At 42.0% G+C, this 25,482-nt stretch overlaps 1 protein-coding gene across 2 annotated transcripts; it reads left to right on the top strand.

The window, feature by feature from the left end:
• Positions 1 to 465: 465 nt before the first annotated feature.
• Mapk1ip1l (mitogen-activated protein kinase 1 interacting protein 1 like) lies at positions 466 to 24,483 on the top strand. 2 transcript variants are annotated; one of them, XM_052191690.1, is made up of 4 exons: positions 466 to 611; positions 9,568 to 9,589; positions 11,113 to 11,811; positions 14,245 to 20,581. In XM_052191690.1, exons 2-4 carry the CDS (start codon positions 9,572 to 9,574, stop codon positions 14,533 to 14,535), a joined length of 1,008 nt encoding a protein of 335 aa, XP_052047650.1. In that variant the 5' UTR covers positions 466 to 611; positions 9,568 to 9,571; the 3' UTR covers positions 14,536 to 20,581. The 2 variants fall into 2 exon arrangements, with proteins under 2 accessions (XP_052047650.1, XP_052047651.1); XM_052191691.1 differs by lacking the exon at positions 14,245 to 20,581 and adding an exon at positions 20,588 to 24,483 and having other exon boundaries at positions 468 to 611.
• Positions 24,484 to 25,482: the final 999 nt, after the last annotated feature.

Below are 25,482 nucleotides of genomic sequence, written 5' to 3'. Positions count from 1 at the left end.
AGCACTCCTTTAATCCCAGCACTTGGGAGGCAGAGGCAGGCAGATTTCTGAGTTCGAGGCCAGCCTGGTCTACAGAGTGAGTTCCAGGACAGCCAGGGCTATACAGAGAAACCCTGTCTCGAAAAAAATAAATAAAAGTTTTCATTCCCAAGACCTTTAGAAAGACTCCCCTTTTCCCTCATCTCTTTACCCTCAATTTTAGCTGGACTACTGACAGCTTGGAGCCTGTCTGAAGAAACCTAGAGAATTCAAATCCGCTTCCAGCTCCCGGGCTGCGGTGAGCATCACCGGCCAGGGGGTTTCCATAGTGTCTTTTGAAACAGTCCCGCGCTCCACCGGGGGGGGGGGGGGGGGGGGGACCAGCCCAGGCTCCAGGAGCCACGCGGTCCTGCCTGCAGTCTCGTGGGCAGCCAGGGGGAGGCGCAGTGCAGCTGGGCGGGGCGGGCGGAAATAACGGGAGGCAGGGCCGGCCTCCCCGCTTCCTTTTCCGGTGCCAGGAGGAGTCGTGTTGTTGCCGCCTCGGTCCATCAGGCCTTCAGCGGTTCTCCATTGCCCGTCTCTCTGGACTCACCGCCGCCACTGTGCTGCGCCTAGGACGCGGATCCTGCCGGGTGAGTCCGCCCGGGCGCCTGCGGCGGGGCGCGAGGCTGGCGGGAGACGACGCGAAGACGCGGGGTCCCCGGGGGCCTGGAGGCTCTAGAGCTTTCGATGGGGAGGGTCCACCGGGAACCAGGCAACCGAGGGATCTAAGGTCGCGCCCGTCGGGTCCCGGGGCGCCCAGGTCTGCCAGACTTGAGTGTGGGGGTAGGGCGGGAGCGGGCGACCCTCCCCCACATCCCGCCGGCGTGACCGGCCGGGGGCTGGTTCGCTCCGGTTGATCCCGGATTCCCTTTGTTCCCATAACCCTAAAGGGCAGCTTGAGTGGCATCCCTCGCCCCATGCCCCTCCACCGGTATCCCAGCCATTAATTTCTAATAAAAACGGTAGTGGGGGAGACCCGAATCCTTACAGAAGGGTCTGGGGCCTGTGCGACAAGGTTCTCGCTGTTCGTAATTACCCATTCGTTAAATGACTACCAGGGACAGACGGTGCCATGGGCTGAGTGACGTTCTCCTTTTGAAGGATTTGAGCTCAGCTAGAACGCTTGAGCCATTTTTTCTCCCTGCCTTGAAAACCGAAAGTAATGTTTTCACTAATCGTAAACTTGAAGTATCAAAACCAGACCCCACCGTAGATTTGTTAGAGCCTACTACAGAAATACACACGTGTGGCCCCCTCCCCCATGTGATAGAGGCCTGTTGTGAAGCCAAACCCTCATAAGCGGAGTTGCCTTCAAAAGTCTTTGTTAGTGGTGCTCCTTGGGTGGGGAGAAGGGCGGTTTTCTTATTCGTGGAATATAGGAGCCACTCTCTCTAAAACAATTTGCTTCAAAAACTTTTTAATGCAGTTGCCGAAGTTGGAATGTTCTTTTTGATGACAGAAGGAATCAGGGCCATCTTCATTCTCTTAACTGAGGTTGAGCCTTGCGGCCAGTAAGCTTAGGAATTCAGCAATCTTGAGATTCTGTGACTGTTAACTACAGAAGAGCCCTAGACTCGGGACTGTTAATTAGTTATTAATATTTGCACGGGGTGGCCTGTAGTTAAGTGATTAAGCGCTGACCTGGCTTGCCACAAGGTCCTAAATTCAATTCCCAAAACTTTAGGGAAGAAAAAAAGTCAGCAGTTGTAAATATTTCAGACTATAGCCAGGGGATGGGTGGAAAACAAAATCGATAAATAATCTTGGGTTGGCTTTTGCCACCAAATAAGTTTGTGCAGTACTTAGGAGATTGCATTTTTTTTTATTCTTTCTGCTTTGAAAATAGACAAAGGTTTGTGGCCATATTGTATCGGTTGTAAAAGCTAACATTTGAGTTTTTGTTCAGTTCCAGGCAGTGACTTAAGAGATTTATTTACAGATTTATATAAGCCTCAGCAAATATCTGGGAAATACCATTTACTCTCATGTATGAGTCTCAGAACAGCCAGTCTCCTGTGGTGGCTTTTGTTCTATGTGTATAAGGGAGAAGAAGATGGGGCTGGAGAGCGGAGAGAGATTGCTCAGGTTGAAAGCATGCACTGTTCTTACAGGGGACTGGAGTTCTGTCGCCACATGAGGCAGCTCACAGCCACCTAGAACTCCAGGGAATTCAGCACTTCCAGCCTTGTTGGGAACTCGCATGGACATGAACATGAACAAACCCATGTATACTTTTTAAAATTTTAAAAATGGCAAGAAGAGAGTTGGATATTTGTTGCTTGTCTGCCGTGTTCCAGTTTTAGTCACTGGGTCAGATCAAGTCCTGTTTAGTTCCCATGTAGCACTGTACCCCATTCTAACTTCCTGAAGAAACTGAAGTTGACCCAGTCAAGTAAGCTATAAAGCACTCTTAAAGTATTAAATACTATGAAGTATTAGCACTGTTATTCAAAACCCTCTGCTAAGCCGTCCTACTGTTTTCTGGTACTGCAGCCAACCTGAATTGCTTCTGTTTTTCTCAGACTGTTCTCCCTCTGGTTCTATACACACTGTTCTTACCCTGGAGCCCGTCTTTAACTTAATACTCTTACTTTTATTCCAGACTGCAGAGATGCCACTTCTCAAGAATGTCTGTGCCATCCCAGTCATTACTCTAAAGCTTGGCTTCCAATAAATAGGAGGAAGTTGTAAGAACTCCTACTATGAGCCTCAGATGTTCAAAACATTCCAAGCTTTTCTAGTTACCCAGTTATAAAATGGAATATAATCTGGTAAATTACCCAGTACAAAAAGCTGACAATTCTAATTCAGAATCTGCTTTCAATATAATGTAAATTAATGTAATACCCAAAATTAACCTGTAAGCCCCACCCCTCCATGGACCAGATAACTTCCTAGAATGCTAAAGTTGTAATTCTTGGAAAATAATAAAACCTTTTGGGAAAGGATGGTGGCCAATGAGTTTTGTCCATAAAAGCCCCTACAACACGGGTCTCTGGGCCACTCAGCTGGAAGCCCCAGGGGGTGTTCCTGACAAAGTCCATCTCTTTGTCAGTATTTAACATCTAATAAAGCTTCCTTCAAATTTGGCCCAAAATGGTGGAATTGGTTTTTCTCTGGTGAATCTCAGAATTAACACTATCTCACTCACCCATACAAAAATCAAACGTCCCAATTTTCCTTGGTTTCTCTGAATTAATATATATGTGGTCTCTGTGTCTGTGTGTCTGTCTTTAGATTCTTGAGCTTCAGTATCATATAGTCTCAGCTTCTGCAAGATTGTTAAACTTGCTCTTGTCACCAAGGTTTGGTGTTCATGTTTAAACATGGAGTCTTAGCTGGGCAGTGGTGGCACACGCCTGTAATCCCAGCACTTGGGAGGCAGAGGCAGGTGGATTTCTGATTTCGAGGCCAGCCTGGTCTACAGAGTGAGTTCCAGGACAGCCAGGGCTATACAGAGAAACCCTGTCTCGAAAAACCAAATCCAAAAAAAAAAAAAAAAAAACACCAGAAAGAAAGAAGTGTTTTTCCCTCTGAAAACAGTGAAACCTAAAGGGAGGGAAGCAGGAGAGGCAGAGACAGTACTCATCAGTGTACGCTTTTCTTTTTTCTTGAATAAGATCTTACGTTGTAAATAATGGGGAAAGTTTTTTGAACTAAAAGCTTGTAATTGTGCAAAAAGGAAAAAAAAAAAGGTGTGTTGTATTTGAGCTTAGGTTGTGTAACATACGGGGTAGCCTCAAGTTCTCAGTACCAAGGCCTCCAGACAATTACAGATGTACACCATCTCACCCAACATTAAACGTGCTCTTGACTAAGAGCTCCATCCACCTCGTCATAGTGCACTTGGGTGTTGTGAGAAAATCTAGGCATCTTAACATTCTGCAGCCTAGCCCAGGCCTCCTCATGGTGATAGCTAACTTCAGTATTGTTTACTACTGTGGAGGGTGGAACCTGGAAGAATGGAGCCACTAACTGAGGTGACTAAAGTCTTAGGTAACAACACACTTTGTTCAGAGCATCAGGCAGTTTATGCTCTTGAGAGTTAAGAGGAGTCACGTGAGTAAAGTGTACAAGCATTTTTGTACTCAGCAAAAATGTTTTTCCATAGAGGCATATAAACAACAGTAGCCAGTTGTAATGAATAATCTGAAGTAAACTCATCCCTACCTAATATATCTGGGAGGAGCACAAAAACATATTCCAAGAACAATTCTGTGTTTTTGAAGAAACTGGGCACACGTCTTGGTTTCTTAGAATTTTCTCATAAGAACTCAGAAATCTCAAATGGCTCCATTTTTACACCATGGTCTGACATCATTCCCTTTTGATTTTTTTTTAACACAGAGTGGTTTTGTTTTTGAGTTGTTGTAGATAAATCTAATTATCATTTGATGCATGAATGTCCTCCAAGTCAACATGATAAATACAGTAACCTTAGAACAGTGAAAGTATTGTGTGTAATACTTTGCCACTAAGATCAGGGACCCAAACTATGTCTAGCACTGTTGGTTACATTGTATTGATTAGAAAAATCTAGAGAATAGCTTGAAAGAGACTCATAATTAAATCTGGTATCTTGTAGAACATAACCCCATACCTGCCTTTAGTAGACCTACAAATGTTATTCTGTGCTATGCAGATAGGAAGTGATTCAAATCCCAAGGAAAAATTAAATGCAGTCCTTCTTCAGATGAATGAATGAGTCTATTATAGCCCCAAGATAGAGGCATAAACATGGACTCATTAGTAAGGTCACTTCTCCCTTGGAGCACGGGGCATAGCTTGACCCCGGGTGGGCACACATGACTTCTGATGATATGGTTGGCAGCTCCCTTTGCCCTTTTGTTGGACTTTGCTATCCTTCTGGTGACTTACACTGTCTCCTTGCCCTCACCATTGTTCCTAATGGCTTGGAGTTGGAGGAACTGAAGAAAAATCCATTAGTGTTTCGGTGTGTCCATATGCAGTGACAGATGTAGACCCTTCGCAGTTTTCTTCTGGAAAAGTAAAATTAGGGCAGATGATGCATCAGCTTAGTTAGAGTATGTGTGAGTTTAGTTAACAAAGAATGAGTGCAGGGTTTTAACCAGATGTAGTTCTTGTAGTAATAGAAGCATAACGGCGTGAAGACAAATTAAAGCAGTTTCTATTAATGGATATAATCCTACAACATAAGCAGGATCTGAAACAGTGTGGGTTTATGAATTAATCATCATAGGTGAATCAAAACAGCCATTTCCACCTGTTGGGCTGAGGAAAAGAAGTATTACTAGATTGATTATCTAGACCACGGGTCCTTCCTATACCCTTAGGTGAGCCACCAACAAAGGAAGTATCTGCCTGTGGAATGTGAGAAGGGTGGACAATTTTTTAATCACAAATTCAGTTTGTATGAAAAAAGATCCCATAGCTTACCAGCTGAATAATGATTTTATCTCCTTCCATTGTAATAGCTTAATGAAATTTGACAATCCATAGAATTCTGTAATGCTCTTAAAAATTTATAGTTAAGGGTAATATACAGCAAGGAACAACCCCATATAATTGTTGATATCAGGGCCTCCCCTGATTTACTAATTGAGCAAGAAGGGTACGGTAAGCAGTTAGCATTTTATGGCCCTTGTGGTATAAATTAATCCTTTCCAAAGGTTTGAATTTTTTTTTTTTTTTTTTTTTTTGATTTGGTTTTTTCGAGACAGGGTTTCTCTGTATAGCCCTGGCTGTCCTGGAACTCACTCTGTAGACCAGGCTGGCCTCAAACTCAGAAATCTGCCTGCCTCTGCCTCCCAGAGTGCTGGGATTACAGGCGTGCGCCACTACTGCCCTGCTCCAAAGGTTTGTGTGCTATATAACACTTATAGGAAACCATTTAGTAAGGAGAATGAGTAGGTTTAAAGGCAGTGAAGAATCCACAGGGCTTTTTAAAAAATGCATTTTTGAATCTGGATTCAAATAGCTAAAGTTCTTTTGTTGCCTTGAGAGATAATATGGGAGGACTGTACGGTACCATCTCTTCCCCTTTAAATAGATAAGTTAATGCAGATAACCAATTTTATTTTGTTGAGATTGCATTAGAAATACCAAGCATAGCACACAAAGCTGGGTAGGAATTGGTGAATTCTGTCTCCTTGCCCTGACCTAGCTTGCCTGGGTGGTAAACTTAGCATTTCCAAAGGTTCTCCTAAATCCGAATAAGATTAGATTGATTATCAAATTCCTCACCCCATGCTTCAGGGTCTTATTCAGGCCTTGAAGGGTAGATAGATAGCTAAAGGAGACTCCACTAGGGGGTCATCACCAGCATAGCTATCAGTGACACTGTTTTTACTTTAGATTGTGCCTGAACAGAAAAAAAAATGTCATTTTTTGACTCTTTTACCAATGTTAAAGTTCCATCATCTTGTTTATATTCATTCAAGGAATTAGCCATCTCTTCCTTGTGACTAATTTCCTCTTTATCTTCCTTAAACATTTGGGTAATAGTCTGAATTAATGGCCAAGTGACCCAAAATTGAACAAGTCCCGTTTCTGGGCGCCACTTGTCACTGCTCAAGAGGCAGTGGGTCCTAGAAGAATGGAGCTGATAATTGAGGTGGATCACAGCCAGACATTAGTCAGAGCTCAGGGAATCCTGAGGAGGAGGGAGGATTGTAGGAGCTAGAGGGGTCAAAGATACCAAAAGAACATGACCCACAGAAGCAACTAACCAGGGCTCATAGGGACTCACAGAGACTGACTAGACGGTGAGGGAGCCTGTGTGGGTCTGAACCAGGTCCTCTGCATATATGGGTCTGCGTTACCACTGTGTGGGAGCAGGCCTGGCTGACACTTCGGGCCACTTTGGGAATCCTTTCCCTCCTATTTGGTTGCTTGTTCCACCTTGAGAGTATGTGCCTAGTCTTTATTGTCACTTTTTACACCATGTAAATCCCTGGGAGGCCTGCTTTTTTCTGAAAGGGAAGGAAGGAGTGGATGTGAGGAATAGAGGAGATGGAGAGGAGGGAAGGATGTAATATGTGAGAAAAGAAGAAATGAATGAGTGAGGTAAGCAATAGTTCATCCATCTCAGCACCTCAGACAGTTTATACTCCAAGAGTTAAGGGATCCGTAGGAGTAAAGGGTCCAATCACAGGGCAAGCTTCTGGCCATGTATGCCAACACAGCATAAACAAAAGTGTGTTTGTGTTTTGTTTTGTCTCCAAATCTCAAACTAAAAACAATAGTCATGCTTAAATACCAGAAACATTTTCAGAAGCATTAGAGTAGAGATCCATGTTCTGCCATTACTATTTAACCTTTTGTTACTTGAGACCTAGCTGATGCAAAAGAGAAAGGATCTGTTGGATTTGGGAAAATACGATAAAACCGTTGCCTGCAAGCTGTAGAACAAACTGGAAAAACTTTTTCAGGGAAGAAAGCAAGCCAGTAATGTCATAGCTTGCAAAAGTTATATTCTGCTCCGTTAGAGACCTATTTGCATCCACATGAAAAGGAGCTAGAAACCTCTTTGAAAAGACAGGTACACCAAGGTGGGTGTGGTGGTCCCAAGTGCCCATCAGAGTGCTGGACAGGACACTTGAGCCCAAGTTCAGTCCAGCCTGGGAACAGTGGCACCCTATCTAAAAAGGAAGCACATGTCAGTATATGCCTGTACTTTGTTCTGGATGAGATCCGCAGTCCCTCAAACTCATTGATTAATAGGCATTTCCTATCAGAACACTGGGTGTTTTGTTCTTATTCACCCAAACAAAACCCCGGGAAAAGTAACCGTGAAATTCAGGAATATCTGAAGAAACTACAGGTAGCTGGCACAACTGTTTAAAATGCAAAGGGGCCCTAGTTATGTGTGAGTACTTCCTGCAGGTGAGGTGGGCAGGGGAGAGTCCGCCATACCTGTGAGGATAATTGCGCCTGGCCACTTAGCTGGCATTCAGCTGTACCCGGGTTTGAACCTCTGCCCTGCTTAAGCAGGTTGACCTTCCATATTCTTCCTGTGGGTTGGGGTGGTAATAACATTTGTGTCGCAGAGGATTGTCCCTGTTTGCAGTAAACATTCAGTTAATACTATTGTCAGTAGCAGCAAGAGTTTTAAAAGTAACATGTTCCATTGAGAAGGAATTAATTTATTAATTACTACTTAGAAGAATTAAGAAATGCTAAACATGTTAAACCACAAGCATACTCTTAAATTGGTTATCTTTGTTAAGCACAAAATTGAGATCACAAGTAGCTACAAAAGATTAAAAATTTTAATACCAAAAGAAATACTATTTATGAGAGTTAAAAGGACCTGTTCTTGTCTCATAAAACAGCTAGTGTTCTTTCCTTGTGACAAAATGGTATAGATGGAGTGATGTGTTACTACTAATTATTAAATTATAGGGGTGTGTGTGTGTGTGTGTATTGGTTAGGGCAGTTGCCTAGCACTAACAAGGGTCTAGACTCCGTCTCTGGTACTGTGGTTGATCAGTGAGGTAATGTAAGTGCTCCATCATCCAGTGATGGCAGAATAGTCACAGGAAGTGAATATCATTGGGGCCCGAGTTTATCAAGATTTAGTAATATCCAGAGGTAGGAGAGTTTGAAGGTCTCAGCATAGGTCGTGCCAGGTGGGCTTTAGTCAGTTTGCATGTTGGGCTCTAGTCCACTCCTGGTGCTTTTTCCTGATTATGCATAATTAGATTTGATAAGTGTACATTTTCTGTGCCAATGTTAAAAGAACCTATGTTGCCACAAAAATCAGAGTAACGAGTACCATTATACAGATTGAGCAGATTATAGTTAGAAATATATATATACACACACATACACATACATACACACATACACTCACATATGTAAGAATTTGAAAAGTAGGGGTTTATGGGAGTTTGGAGGAAGGAGGGGGATTATAATATCAAAAATAATTTTTTTTTTTTAAAGCTGAGCAAGCCATTAAATAGCATTTGCTCATGGCTTCTGCTTTAGTTTAAAACACTTGGTTCCTGCCTGGTTTCTCTCAGTAGTGAACTATGACCTGGAAGTTGCAAAATATATACGCCCTACCCTGGTGCCCCTCCCCACCAAGAAGAAAGGAAGAAAGGAAGGAGAAATCTGTACATTGTAGGTTCGGCTGAGCTGTTATATGTGTGGAAGGTTGAAGGAGTTTCTACCAAGGATCTTAGTCCTGTACGATTGCTTGAACTCAGGAGTTTGATATTATCCTGGGCAGTGAAAGCCCACTGGTAGATAATATACAACCAATGAGAAGAATAAAATTGGTATGGTTATCTTAATTTTAGTAGGAATTTTTTCCTGTATAAAAGAAAGCATTATTTTAGCAGTCAGGAGGCAGAGGCAGGGGGAATCTTTGAGTTCAAGGCTAACTTGGTGTAAGAGAGTTTCAGGACAGCTGGGACTACACAGAGAGGCCCCATCTTAATCAATCAGTAGAATCAAATGAGAAATATTCCATGTAAGTAAAATGTATACACCAAAAACAATCCTTCTAAAATGTATAAGAAAATATAAACACTAATTTTGACTTTTTCTTTTCTTTTTTAGGAAAATGTCAGATGAATTTTCGGTAAGTTGAATCTTGCTAAATTTTTGGTTTGTTTTTTTTTTTTTTTTTTTTTTTTTTTTATGGAAAACATAGTCCTTGCAAGCAATGTGGTATATGCTTGTAATGTCAGCCCTTTACAGGTTGGGGTAGGAAGAGTGTGAGTTCCAAGCAAGCCTGAACTATGCAGTGAGACTCTCTCCTGAGAAATAGAGAAAAAACTGTTTTGAAAACATGGTTTTAACTGTAAAGTCTTTTTTTCTTAAAAAGATACATGACATGGACCTTGACAAGTGATTTGTGTGTGCACGCACTCCTATAAAGTATCCCGGCACAGTTATAAAGTCTTTAATGAAATTTTTTGTTATTTTTCTCTTTGGTCTGACAGTAATACTATAATCCAACATTTATTTAGAGTTATTGGCTCAACATAGTGATATGATACACACCTATAATCACAGCACTTGAGAGGTAGAGGCAGCAGAATTACAAATTTAAGGCCGGGGCTAGAGAGATGGCTCAGTTGTTATCAAGGGTACTTCGTGCTCTTACAGGGAAACTGAGTCTGGGTCTGCTGTGCATCCAGAGGCTCACAGCCACCCGGAACTCTAGTTCAAGAGACCTGAGCCCTTGGCCTCTGCATGCATGTGATGTGTCTGAACTCAGGACGGCACAGTGTTCTAGTTGCTTCTGTTGCCGAGATGAAGAGCATGACCAAAGGCAACTTGGGAGGAAAGGTTGGTTTCCTCCACCAGCTTGAAGTCCATCATAGAGTGCAGCCAGGGCAGGAACTCAAGGCCAGCTGGAGGCAGGGACTAGAACACTTGGAGGAACACTGGCTTGCTTCTTGGAGTTGTAGTTAGCTTCCTTTGTTATATCTCCAAGCGCTACCTTTCCAGGCATGGTACCTACCACACTAATCAAGAAGTAATCAAGAAGGTCAGTCTAATACACATTTTCTTAATTTAAGTTCACTTTTCCCTGATGAATCCAGCTTATGTCAACTTGGTAAAAAAAAAAAAAAAAAAAAAACAACCATACATAAATAAAAATAAGTTGGTATTTTAAAGCTCAGGGTCAGACTGAGCTACATGAAACCCTGTCTCAAAAAAAGAATTTTAAACTATTTATATAAATTGCCTCATGTAATGATGAACTTAACCCTAAAACTGTTTTTGTTTTTTTATTTTATGATTACACTGAAGCTCTCTCTTCAGACACACCAGAAGAGGGCATCAGATCCCATTACAGATGGTTGTGAGCCACCATGTGGTTGCTAGGAATTAAACTCAGGACCTCTGAAAGGGCATTCTCTTCACGGTTCTAAAATGAAGTCTTAGAATTTGTTGTACTTACAACAGTTGAGCTTTGGAGAATTTGCACTGTAGAGTTAATGTTGAAGGTAACATCTCAAGTTCTTTAAGAAGAAGGTCTCAGATGAGTAGAGACTGTATTCCCTGGGTGGTGTGCATGGTCTGTATGGGATTATCATGGTGTTTGCTTTGGCCCCTGGGTAAGACGTAAGATGTTCCTATTTTGTATTACAGTTGGCAGATGCGCTACCTGAACAGTCCTCTGCCAAACCACCTGCTGTGACCAATACAAAAGCTGGCCATTCTCCTCAAGGCTGGCCAGGCTCCAGCCCGTGGAGTAATCCAAGTGCTCCACCGGCAATGCCATCTGGACTCCCACCGAGTAGTGCAACACCTTCTACTGTGCCTTTTGGACCAGTACCAACCGGAATGTATCCCTCCATGCCTCCAACCGGACCACCCCCAGGACCCCCAGGACCCTTTCCTCCTTCTGGACCATCATGTCCCCCACCTGGTGTTCCTTATCCAGCCCCTGCTGTGCCAGGCCCTGGCCCCACAGGGCCATATGCTACACCAAATATGCCTATGCCAGAGCTACCTAGGCCATATGGTGCACCCACAGATCCAGCTGCAGCTGGTACTTTAGGTCCATGGGGATCCATCTCTTCTGGACCTTGGGCACCAGGAATTGCGGCGCAGCATCCTAATATGCCGTATCGATCTCCAGGGCCATATCCCACTGTTCCTCCTCCAGTGTCAGGAGCACCGCCTGTCCCATGGGGCACTGTGCCACCCGGAGCCTGGGGACCACCAGCACCATATCCTGGCCCTGCAGGACCATACCCCACGCCAGGACCCCATCCTACTCTGAATAATCCTTACCAAGTGCCTTCAGGACCTGCTGGTGCTCCACCAATGCCTGGTGGCCCCCACGTAAGTGTTCAACTTGTTATTGCCTGTGTAGTCAGAGCCACATTGGCACAACTGAAGGTCACTGCAAAATTAGAGACCTAATACAACACTTAAAATGGTTGTGAACCTATAAGCTGAGTAGATGTGAGAACTTCAGGTTGAGGTGCAGCATTTCAAAGGGCAGAAGAATACTTCTACTAAAACTAGAAAGGGGAGAGCCTAGAGACTGCATTGTGATGAACAGTGTGCTCCTCAGCACCCTTAGGTGACGGAAGGACTCAGGTCAGGAGCTGTTTTACAAATCACACACTGCCTGTCTCACAGCTCCCTGGTGGTTTTGAGCCTACCACTATGGTAAAGGCAATCTGTTAACTCCCATCCCACTAGGTAGCTAAGCAGATCTCCGCATTGATTAATTAAATGCCTAACTCAGCAGTGAAGACAGACATTCTTATTAAGTGTCCTCCAAAATTTTATTAGTACAATTTCTTGATATATACAAGTTCTTTCCTCAAAAAAAAATTTTTTGCAAACTGCCCCAGTAAAATGACTTGCTGTTTGCATTTATTTTATAATAAGTTTATTTTAAGCCACCACAGAGTCAATAACTACACATATTGATTTTATGTGGAAGATATGGAGGTCCTTGTGCTCACAGATAATCATTAGTGGAACCAGAGATGTTAACCACACAGGGTTTTCTCCTCTAAGGAGATGTATGGCCTATTTTCCTCCCAGAAGACTGGGAGCAGGTGTGGTTAATGACCCGATGACCTTTGCGCTGTCTGTGTGAGCAAGACAACACTAGACCCTCCCCCAGACACTGACAATGAATTTTCAATCTGTATGGAAGATGTCATGTGTACTTAACAGTTTAGATGTAGTTATGTCCTTAGCTTTATCGTGCTTTATTGTGGGATTGAGTTATTTATTGTTAGGGAAATTTTCACCAAATTCTGCTGTGCTTAAATACGCCTAAAATAAACTACTCAGGGTCAGACTCCCACAGTTTGAACCAACGCTAAGTCATCCTGCTTCCTGCCCTCCTACTCCATGTATTGTTGATAATGCTGCTGCTGAACGGGCAGCTTAGATAACAGCTTACTTCCTTATCAGTTACTGAGCCTTTCTTCCTCACCTACTGGAATTATGTATCAACAAAATAATGGTATAGAAATCTATGCATGACATTTTACATAATGATCTATATTTCCTTATTTGTAAGAAACTAGGCTTAATGATGGGAAAGACACATCTTAAACAACTTACTGGTAAAAGCCTACAGAAATCATAGTACCACTAAATAAAATGGACGTTCTGTAATTGGCAGGTAACATTAGCATATTACTCATTATCTTAAAGATCTTTTTAAGATTTTGAACAGTCTGAGCTCACCATAATCAGTTTGTAGTAGGTGTTTCTCAGCCATTGAATATTTTAACTGATTCTGCAAGTTATGCTCAAAATGATTCTCTTAAAAACTGAAGACTTAAACCCAAGCCTGCTCCTGTTACAATTATTTATCTCCCTTCAGATGTATATAGGACAACAAACTCAACACTTTTTAAAAATGTATTCATGCTCATTCTAATTTGCCAGATCTATTTTGGGGGGAGTGTTTTTTTTTAGTGGGGTTTCAAGACAGGGTTTCTCAGTATAGCCCTGGCTGTCCTGGAACTCACTCTGTAGACCAGGCTGGCCTCAAACTCAGAAATCTGCCTGCCTCTGCCTCCCAAGTGCTGGAATTAAAGGCGTGCGCCACCACTGCCTAGCTGCCAGATCTATGCTCAGCCAATGTGCTGGCCACTTCCTCGTCCCTAATACTTTCTTTTCAGGTCATTCAAAGATCCCATGAACTTCTTCATCAAAATAAAATCTTGATAGGGACAATTTTGTACCTCGTGAGCAAACTCAACAGAGCCTTGTTCTTCTATCACACTCTGCCTGCCGTCCTCTAATGGAATCTAATCTTTGTCACATCTCAGACTATGCGCATACTTTTAAAATATGTTGATACTTCTAACATAATTAGAATTGTTGCTTCTGCTCACAAAGTCAAAACAACCTTGGATGCCATTATTTATTATACGCCCTTTCTCCTCTCAGACTCCCATTACAATTAAATACTGATAGAGTCCTGCTTACACTAGCAAATACATTCAAGAATTTTGCAATTTATGGACAATTAATCATTTTCAGGCATCCCTTACAATCCACAGGGTCAACACCATCAAGTATTTAATGGCAAGTAGGGTATAAACAGCCACCTAAATGGCCATGCTAATGTTAGGTATTTCAGTTTGAAGGGTAATGCTTCTGATGCAGCCCCAAACATTTTGCCCTAAAGGACATACTGCCTAAAGTGTATGTAAAATGAAAGATCTAGAAAGTTATCAGTGGAAAGGGCTGATGTTCACCTAACATCAGGGCGAGGCTATGCTTGTGTCTTTCTAGAAAGTGAACGAAGTCCCAGGTGGCTCCCTTTCTGATGACTCTGACCAGAACTCCCCAGAGTCCACTGGACAGATGAAGCTTCTGAAGGTAGATGACAAACCCATCAGGAAAAGACGTCCCAAGAGGAAGAGTAAGCCAGTGACTTGGGGAGACATCAAGAATTTAACTTATCAAGCTGAGACCTTGGGGAAACAACAAGGATACAATACTAATGACCCAAAAATGATGCTGTTGTGTTTAATAACTATATTACATGTTAATTCTCAGCATGACCATTCAGATCCCAATTGAGTTGTTGGGAGAGATAAAGTAATAAATAGTGTAATGTTGTTCTGCCATGCTAAGGATTTTTTTTTTTTAAATCCTTTGGGACCAGTTGTCTAGACAAAGGATGGTATGCAAATATTTAATTGTGCATTTTGGTGGGACTTAATCTAACTTATCAGTCCACACGCAGTAATAACAGGTTTTTAGCATAACTGAGTACTCTTTTAAAAGCTCTGATAATGGGAATTAAAGTTATGTGAAGATTAAAAGAGGAATTTTTGATGTATTGCTTACTAAAGTTGCTATTATTGTCCCTACAGTGGCACAACCTGTTGCAGTGGTTTAGAAAATAACCTGGCTATATGTGTCACATGGCAGTCAACAAGACCAGTCTATATCAGAAGAAACACCCGGTCTATTTCTAAATTCTTTTTTTCTTAAGACTTATTATGTATACAGTGTTTTGCCTGCATGTATGCCTGAAGGCCAGAAAAGAGCACCATATCTCATGCCAGGTGGTTGTTAGCCACCATGTGGTTGCTGGGAATTGAACTTGGGACCTCTGGAAGAGCACCCACTGCTCTTAACCTCTGAGCCGTCTCCAGCCCCTATTCCTGGACTGTCAACAGTGTTCTGATATGTGGTACTTTAATGTGCCAGGTTTTTCTCATACTGTGGACTGTCAAATTAATGATTTGCATAAAGAGAGAAAATTTTGCAGGTACCTTTGAGTGGCCATCATAGTTAAGATGGCTTTCCTCTTTCTTTGGTCCTCTCTGTAAGCTATTCTTATCATTCTGCTGTGCTTGCCTGTATTAGACTAGGCCATGTGGGCAGTGCATTCAACCTTGGTCACAGTTTTCTCCTTGAAAAGTAAAATAGTGGGGAGCTGTGGGAGCGCTAGGGGCACCAGGGATGTTAACCACACAGGGTTGTCTCCTCTAAGGAGGAGATATATGACCTGTTTTCCTCCCAGAAGACTGGGAGTAGGTGTGGTTAATGACCCGGTGACCTTTTCGCTGTCTGTGTGGCCAAGACCACACTAGGCCCTCCCCCAGACACTTCTGGTGAACCTGTCTATCTGTAGAATTTGCCTTTATGGAAAATGTCATGTGTATTTTTACAAAGTGTTTTTATGTAGTCTTGTCTTAAGCATCATTGTACACATGGGATTGAGTTATTTATTGCCAGGAAATTTTTCACCAAATTGTGCTGTGCTTAAATATGCCTAAACTAAGGGTTGGACTCTGAAACCAGCTATTGAGTCATGTTGGATTGAGCCGTCTTGCCTCTTGCAGATCGCCATTTGTCACTTCTGCACGGAGCAAACAAGCCATATGTACTGGATGAGCCACTCACAGAAAAAAACAGTGTTTGTTTCTAGAGGCATGTGATTAACAAGAGCCGAAGTAAACTTAACCTATCGGCTGTACCTGGGAGGGGTGCGAAAGCATATTCCAAGGACAGTTCTGTGTTTTTTGAAGAAATTGAGGTCACAAGACTTGGTTTCTTGGCATTTTCTCATAAGCACTTGGAAGTCTCACATGATTCTATTCATGCACCATGGTCTAGTATCTTCCGTTTTGATTTTTTTAAACCCAAGATGTCCAGAGTAGTTTTGTTTTAAGATGTTGATAAATCTAATTATCATTCGATGCATGAGTATCCTATAAGTAAACAAATGATCAATACAATAAACTTAGGTGAGAGCATTGTGAGTAAGGTGCCTCACTAAGATCAAGGGTCCAATCCAGCACCGTCAACGTCTAGTGCGTTGGGGTCCTTGCATAGTGTCACAGTAATCAGAACGTGGGGTGCAGAGCAACTATGAACCACTGCATACTTTATTGAATGTTCCAGCATCTTTTATAGACAAGCAGAATAAAGAGTTCTCACAGCTTCTAATTCTCAACAGCTTGTTTCTCAAGCAGTAGGTTACCTAGGTTCACGGTGACCCAAACCTCCTGCAGACTAAGAAATCTGTCAGCAGTCCAGCTCTTCTAAGCATTGATTAGTTTAATTAAAATGAAAGACTTTCCTCATGAGAAGGTGTCATGAAGGCCACTTCTCAGGCTTGCAGCTAACTTGGCAGAACATCAGGATTCTCCACTGAGAAAGTGTGCCATCTCGGTGTCCAGTGTACTGGGATTCACAGGTATCCCAAAGTCACCTTGCAGTTAGCAAGCTGGGAGCAGTCACCTCATGCTATTTCTCTACCATTTTTATTTTTTAATTTAGCCTCTAAAAGTGTTTGCCATAAGGTACGTGTTTGCAAAATGTTTTTATGAAAGCAACACTTGTAAATAGCCAATCCAACAATGCTAATCAAAACAATGCTAAGAAGTAAAACAACATTGTCTCCTCCAGTCACGTGAGTCACACTCTATTTGTTTTAGGATCCGTGTCAGACGGTTTATCAGCTAATATTTGAGCAATATCAGACACATCATCAGATGGAAATTGTTTTTTTTTTTTTTTTACCACCAGCACTTGGTATTGTAATTGTTCAATATCCTTTCTAATAGTAGAATTTCCTTTCAAATATTGTTGATCTTTTTCCAATCTTGACGGCTGGCATTATGTTGAAAATTAGTAACCCAAAATGTAGTAGAATTCCATTTACAATTTAACTGGAGCTGTTGTTGCACACTCAATTTTTTTTTTTACTTAACCAAAATACAGTAGATGCTTCAATGCATCTACTTCTGTCTTCAACCTTAAGTCGATGTCTACCTGACGAACCCACAATTCATGAGAGTACTTGTGTCATTGTTCTACAAAATGTTGAGTTTGGAAAGAAGTATGCAAAGCCACACCAGCTCCTGAGGCTGTGGACTCAGCAAGAAGACCTAAAATTACAGCAACAGCTCCTAACATACACGTTAGTTGTTCTTTAGGAATCTTTTCAGGAGCTATTATTGATTCAAATGGTTTAAATACTTCTGGTTAAATTTGCAAAACATTTTCTAGTTCCACCATGCTAAGTCCTGCAAAAAGAATATCATCCATATAATGAGAACTGTATAAATAAGGATAATACTGTCTAATAGGACAGAAAGCATTCTCGACATAAATCTGACATATAGTAAGAGAATTCATCATTTCTTGGAGGAGTACTTTCCATTAATATCTTTAGTGTGGCCCCCTATTTATATGAGGTATTGAAAAAGCCTTTTCTCTCGTTGCAGTGAACAGGAATGGTTTAAAAAAAAAATTCTTGCCAATCAATTACAATTACAGGCCAAGAAGAAGCTAACATAGATACCTGAGAAATCCCGGGTTGCAAGGTTCCCATGGGATATATAGTAGAATTGACTCCCCTTAAGTCTGTTAACAACCTCTATTTTCCAGACTTCTTAATCACAAGAATAGGGGAATTCCATGGAGATGGTTCTATTTGTTCTTTCTGAAGTTGCCCCTCAACCAAAGACGGTGCAGCGTCCAGTTTCTGCTTTGTTAAAGGCCATTGTTCTTTAGGGATTCGTTTTTCCATATAATTTTTATAGACACCATCCATGGAGTATTAAATGTTAAAAGAGCACCCCATTGCTCCAAGACATCAGTTGCAAAAATACTAACAGGTACTTAATAAGAAAGATTTTAAAACAGTTTGCCCATCTTCAGTAATTATAGACATGACCTAACACTTTGTTTAATAGCTGCCACAGGTTGAGAACCAATACCTTTTATTTCACAAGGTAATTGTTGTACAGGCCAACTTAAAGGCCAGTCTTTTTCTGTTAATTATAGTAATATCAGACCCTGTATCTATCAGACCAGTAAAAGATTTATTATTAATAGAATTTTTTATCTGTGGCTATTGTTACCCTTTATTCATAGTCCAAAAGACATTTGCCTGATTAGTACTTCCAAACCCCCTGATGAGTTGCATCAGAATATCCAGTGGGTATATAAGGTAATAACAGTAATTGAGCTATCCAATCTCCTTTCTTAATTTAATAATCAACTAATATAGATATCATAATTAGGAGTCTTATTAGAATTGGTGTGTTGTAGTTCTCCAGGTTTTCTGGAAGAGGTGATTGTTAGTTGAAGGTAATATAATACAACAGGTATCAAACACAAATAATTGTTGACATCAGGGCCTCCCCTGATTTACTGATTGAGAGAGAAGGGTAAGCTACGCAGTTAGCATTTTATGGCCTTTGTGGTATAAATGAATCCATTCCAAAGATTTATCTTCTTATGCTTTATAATACCTGGAGCAAACAATTCAGTGGGGAAAATAAGTTTAAAGGCAGTGAAGGTTCCACACTATACACAAATGTTCCTTTTAGTCTGGAATCAGATTTCTGTAGTTCTTCCTTTGCCTCTTAATATGTGAGCACTGTCTAATGCCATCTCTCCTTGTATAATTTTAAATAAATTGTTTAGTGCATAAAAGTAGGTATTTCTAAAGTCTCCTAATGGTCTTTGAAAAATGTTTTTAAATTGTCTTGTCTAATAAGTGTTTCTTGTGGTCTAACAGTTCTGTTAACTAGTTGTCCCAAATATTGTACAGAATCTGATCTGTGCACCTCAGGTGCAATAAGAAGTACATTTGTATGTAGCATGTCGTGAGTCATGTCATATGGACTGTAGCTCTTCCTCTTTGGAAGTGGCTAAGAGCATTCATTCATAGAAGCCTAAGAGAAAGCCTGCCTCACGGCAACTCCACGCGGTGTTGACAGATAGCAGGGGATTTTGTCACGTCTTGAAATTAATACAATCCATTGAAAAAAAACGAGAATTCCAGGGAGAAAAAGAATTCTGTGTTCCCATTTTCTAACTGTTCTCTGACTAACTGGTGAAAATTCTGTAGTTTAGCTTTGAAGAACATAGGTTTCTAAAGCAGCTAATTTTGCTCCATGTTTGTAGCTTCCCACATTTCTACAAATTTCCAGGAAGTCGATAGCGTTTCCTATCTGAGGTGTGATTACTCCTTGGTGATCATCATTGTCATTATCAAGAGCTCAGAACTTAAATGTGCTCCCCTCTGACTCATTTCCCAGGAGCATCTTTCATTCTTCCTGTGAAATCAGCATGGGGCTCAGCGGGATCTGTATGAGTGTTACAAGGGTTCTCCAAGCAAGCCACTGTCGATAAGTCCCTAATATAGAAGGGCTGGCTGCTGGAGGTGTATCGAGCCACTGATGCTGTCGGTCCTCATCTGCTAGTCCTCTTAGCATTTCAGTTGAGGCATTTCCAGGACCACCCCTCAAGTCCTGTCCCAGACCTGCACGGGCTTCATCTATGAGCCATATTTGCCACTCAAAGAAATTGGGCAGGGCTTAGAACCATTTTGCTAATTAAATGAAAATTGCATGGCAACCCAAAGGATACTGATAACAATCCGGAGCGATAGGTCCGTAGGAAGTGCAAGCCTTTTCAAACCCTTAGTTGTGTCCTTCCCTAAAGTTTCCTTATTCTGGAAACCAGGCATACTTGCAAGCAATCTAACAGTTAGAATTTTGGTACGCTCCTCCTTTCTTTAAAAAACGAGGTACAAGCTCTGCATCAGAGAAAGCCTCCCCTGGACCCCATAGCCTCACTCACCTGTGGGCATTCCTGTTCTGAGCACCACTTGTCACTGCTCTAGAGCCAGGGACTCCTGGGAGAATAGAACTGACAAATGAGGTGGCATAATGTCTCACACAATCGCCAACTTTGATCAGAGCATCAGACAATGTATATTCTGGGTTTGAGAGGATTTATGTAAGTGTACAGTCACAAGGGCAAGCCTCACGTAGTGCAGCAAGCAGAAGACAGCAGAAATGGTTTCCATAGAGGCCATAAAGAAAGAATAGCCAGCTGTAATGAGTAATCTGAAGTAAGCCCCTGTCTGCTACATCTGGGAGGGGCACAAAGCAGAATCCAAGAGCAATTCCTGTGTGCTTTGAAGAACAGGTCACAAGACTCCTGTCCAGTTTCTTGGAGTTTTCTTACAAGCACTTAGAAATCTCACATGATTCCATTTTGGGCCGTGTTCTGACAGTTACTCTGTTGGTTCTGGTGTTCACAGACATCCCCACAATTATAGAAGTTGATTTCTTTTCCTTTTTTTTTTCTGTTGCAGTCTTACCATTAAGTTGACAGTGGATGAAGAGATGGCGCATTGCTTTTTGAAGTACATGTATATGCACGAGAAAGCATATATAATGGCTGGTTTCGCTGTTGGTTGAGGGCATTTGTGAAAGAACTTTTGCACCTCTGTTCCTGCTTCGTGTGTTTGGATATGTAGAACATCACGTGGGTACAATCAGATAAAATGTAGAAGCGAATCATTCAAGTGTGCTTAATGTGATTATGTGTATTGAATAACATTTGATATTTGTTTTGAAGTGTAACTATGCCCTCAAAATCTAAAATAACATGAATTATTGTTAGAATTTACAACTTAATTGACAAAAGTCAAGTACTTTTTTATAATCACCCCACCACCACCACACCCCATAGAACTAAGAACAATCACTTAATTAAAACATGACTCCTCAACATTTTGAGCTCCTCCTACCTACACAAAGCTGGCCCTCTTACTGTATTTATCTACATAACTGTATTTGTGTGTGTGTATGTCTGTGTGTGTGTGTTTACTAAATTTAATTTAACCATTATATCAGTTCTCCCCAAATAACGTAAAGTTCCTGTTGTATCATGATCCAAGGACAGATTCTTGTTCTGACAGCTCTAAAGAATACACCCAGTGCACATAAGAATCTTAAGGCTTGCTGTGGTAGTCAGACTGCCCATTCTGAGTACGGCTGCCTTGGGGCCTCCACCCAGCCAGCCATCTGAGTAACAGGGCCAGCACACTGGTGTCACATGCCTTCTTAACCTGATTTGTAATTCACAAATCATTGTTTCCTTAAGAAAGCAATCTTTTAAAGTGGGAAAAATGCTCTGAATTCAAAGGACATTCTAACAATGGCTGAACCACATCCCATTTGAGTTGTTGCAGAAGTATGCACACCTGTAATATTTCTTCAGCATACAGGAGAGCTGACAGAAAACTTTGGTTGACAAAGCCATAGGTCAGACCTCTTTCTATACCAGAGCAGGCATAGGAAGCAGCGCTTGGTGGGCGGCTCCTGCAAGCATTTAAGCATCTAGATCAATGTGAGTGACTGCAGAGTTGTTAATGAGGCCATTTCTGGCACCCCCGTGCCTTCTGTGCAGCTCTCCGAAGCAGCAAGGCCACCCCCTTACCAGGTTAGAGATCTGCATTTATTTCCTTCTGTGGTAGGGACCTTTTGATGAGAAGGTGGTCAGCACCCCACAGGGCTCTGTCTGCTCTGTGGGTGTGGGCTCTGGCATTTTGGTGTAGTCAGATCTAGTCTTCACCCAAAGCCTTCACAGCAAAGTGATTCTTGAGCTTGTTTGGGTGTGCAGGGCTACGGTGGCAGTGACTAGAGACCCAAAAACATCACTCTTCTTCCTACCACGTGGGTTAAAACAGATTTATCAGATACCTTCTTAAATGAGCCTTGAAACTTGGTTTGAGTGCAACTGATGCCAACATTTTTTTTTCTACAGCTCTGTCAGAACAAGAAACCTATCCTAGGAGCTCAATGCAGTTTTGAAAGAAACATTTTTTTATTTTGGCAGAACTAGGTATAATGGTTAAATTAAACTTACTAATACAAGTATGTCACTAAAATATAAAAAGAGGCCCCAGCTATATAGGTAGAGGAACCCCCCCCCCCCCCCAAGGATTTGTCCTCTAGGGTATGTTTGAGGCTCTTCCATTGGTTTCATTTCGGATAGCATCCTAACTTTGGGACTCCACAAAGATTGCTGATTCTCACCTGGGAGCTTTGGATATGGAATCCGACCTGCCAGCCTGAGCATCTGAGCCCTGGAGCACCTGTCACTGCCTGCCTGCCTACATAACTTTTAGCCAGTAATTATCAGTTGCCAAGTTCATCAGCCAGTGTTAGGTTTTGTTCTTTGTAGGGTCATTGGTATTCTTAGTAGAACTTAACGGCCCGCCCTGCGTGCTGTGCTCTGGACAGGACTTCCATGAAATCCTGAATGATTGGGAGTTACTGGGTTTATTATTTAATGTAAGATGGAAATCAAAGGGATCCCAGGTTTTCTTGTTTCATTTGTTTTCAGAACATTTCTCTTGTTGCCTTAAGGGTAGGGTGTTTCTGGGTTCGCGGTAGAATCAAGAAATGCTAAAATGAATGGATGGTGGCCAAATGAGGAAAATTATCTGGGAAGGATTTTCTCTTTTTGTTTTAACCTAAGAATAATTCTGCTTTCAGAACAAACAATGTAGGCTGTCTACTGAAGAGATTGTCAATAAGTGTTTGATCTTAAAGGAGTCCAAATTATAGAATTTGTTGACATGGCCTCACAACAATTCTTAAATAAGTACAATAAAGATAGTTGGGATGTGTACAAGGATAGTTTTTGTGAAGTTGAAGTCCTTGGTTTTTCAATGTTCAGTTCTTTACAAAGCCTCTCTCCTGCCTTTGTTGGTCTTGTGTCAGTAGTGGTTAACAGTCCATTTCTCACAACACACCTCATGTGTGACCTCACCTCACCCAGACAGCTTTTGAAGATAGCCCCACTCTGTTTCTGGTAAGATTCTGCCTCCTCCTCGGTGGTTGCCTACGCTTAGCACCTGGTGCCGTGTATTCCTCACCCTGAGTGACTGAGACCGGCATTCTCCAGTGCCAAGATTACAGACGATACAAGTTTCACGGTCTTTATATCCTCACAGCATTTAGAGAAGCCTGTACCTAACTAAGCCAGCGAGCTGCTAGAGAGCCGTGGGTGCTCGCAGGGAAATAGAGTCCTGCCATCTGAAGCAGCAGTGGGTGATGACAATTGGAACTGAGCTCTCCTGCTTGCTTCTAGCTGCAGAGCCATCTGAGGACTGAGCCTGTCCCATGTGCACATCTAGGGTGGAGCTCTGGGCCCTGGGCTCCAGGAGCTCCTGGGTGAGGCGCCCTGTTACCAGCCACCTAGATGAAGAGTGATTTTAGTAATAGCTCAGTAGGGGAAACAGACCTACTGAGACTGTCTTGGGCAGTTTTTAAAATGTGGCGTTTTGTTTTGTTGGTGGGGTCTCACCACGTAACTCTGGCTAGCCTGAAGCTGTCTATATAGTTGAAGAACTCACATAAAACTTCCTGTCTCTGTTTCTGTCTCCCAAGTGCTGAGATTAAAGGCATGTGGCTGGCTTAATAAACTGGTTGTGTGTGTATGTGTGTAAATGAATATCTTTCACGAGCCAAATGTGATGTCACAGGCCTTTGACCCCAGCACCTGGGAGGCAGAGGCAATCAGATCTCTAAGTTCAAGGACAGCCTGGTCTACAGAGAATTACAGGGCAACCAGGGTTATACAGGGAAATGAACTCTCAAAAAAACAAACATCATTCCAAGGTAGAGTGTCCATCAGTGCCATTAATCAAGTGTACATTGTAACAGGATTGTTCCCCACTCTTCTGGATAGAGGCCCAGCTGCCACTGGTTGAGACACTGACATCATAAAATGGACACTACTTTTTATATGTGCTCTATAAAAGGTTTTGTGATAACTTTTTTGAAATTATGATTTTTTCATTTATTGAATAATGTCAAATTTGATGTATTTTCCAGTCTATGCATTTTAAGTTAAGCTGCCTAACGTGTGGTTTGAGACATATATGTTTATACTGTAAGCATTGGAAGATACTAGGTTTTGTCACCTGCTGCTGTATTTGGAAACAAAGACAAATGTTGCCTGAAGAAGTAATTATAATTAGAAGTAGCCTATTGATGTGATCATTGATATTTTTAAGGTAAACTTGTTTGCTTTTGTGTGTAATACCTGAAAGCTTTTTTAAGAAAATGTATTTTCATGATGTCATGGTTTCTTTGTGTATTTTATTACCTAAGCCCAATTCTAGGCTTCCCTAAACAAGTTCAGTGCCCCTTTAGCTTCCTGTTGTAGTAATAAAGAAAACAAGGGTCTGAAATACCTGTTTGTATGTGACCTGCATTCTCTAAGGAGCTCTCCCAGGCAAAAACTCTTCAGCACCAGGATACCAGTACATGTGGGTAGGACTGCCTCCCAGGTGAGGTCCCCCAGGGTCTCTCTACCTAATGTCAGGGAACCGAGCCTCTCTGCCCCTGTGGCCGTCACCCACACTTTCTCTTACAAAAGTAATTCCTTTTGCTTGGACTGTCACACATAAAATAGTCACATTAAGCCCAGTGTACTTGGTCCTGTGCTTGGGAGTTAGCCAGCCTCACAACTCGTGTGTGAATGGGCTAAGAGGGAAAAATCTGACCTTTTAAAATAAAGTCGGGGTACTTATGATAGTCCGTGTGCCTGACCTACCTAAAAGAGAGCTAGGAAGGGAACTCCTCCTCCTCGGAATGGGCCCAGTTGGTCATTGGCTTTCTCATTGTGAAATGGCATCATCTAGCACATGCTACGTTTCTTGAGCCAGCAGGTCTTTTTTACCACCACAAAACCGAAATCTAACATGACCACATTTATTCATAACAGTGCATGCACATATTCACATGAATACATGCACACGCATACACACACATAAGAATCTAATGCCAGGAGAGCGAAATGAGTTTATTTCTGTGGTATTTACATGTCTTCTTTCTTTATAGATTTATTCTTATGTGTAATTTTACATGTGTCTGTGAATATATGCCTGTGGAAGCCAGAAGAATGCATCAGCTCCCTGGACCTGAAGTTACATGTGGTGTTGAGCTGGGCACCGAACAGGTTCTGTGAAGGAGCAGCAAGTGCACTTAGTCTTTAAGCCGTCCGTCTCTCCTGCCCTTATATATGGTTTCTTAATTGAACACATTAAGCAGTTCCTTCTGGTGCCATTGTGGTGCTCTGGAGTTCAGAGATGGAGTGGGAAGAGTGGTTTCTTGGTGCTGCCACTAGAGCAGACAGCTTCACCTGCATCGCGTACTTGCTTACCCATAGATGGCTCAGAGTGGGCGAGAC

The sequence above is a fragment of the Apodemus sylvaticus genome, chromosome 8 (genome assembly GCF_947179515.1).
Source record: "Apodemus sylvaticus chromosome 8, mApoSyl1.1, whole genome shotgun sequence".
In the NCBI taxonomy this organism is placed as follows: Eukaryota; Metazoa; Chordata; class Mammalia; order Rodentia; family Muridae; genus Apodemus; species Apodemus sylvaticus.
The sequence above is the reverse complement of the archived record's forward strand: the minus strand, read 5'-3'. Positions and strand labels throughout refer to the sequence as shown.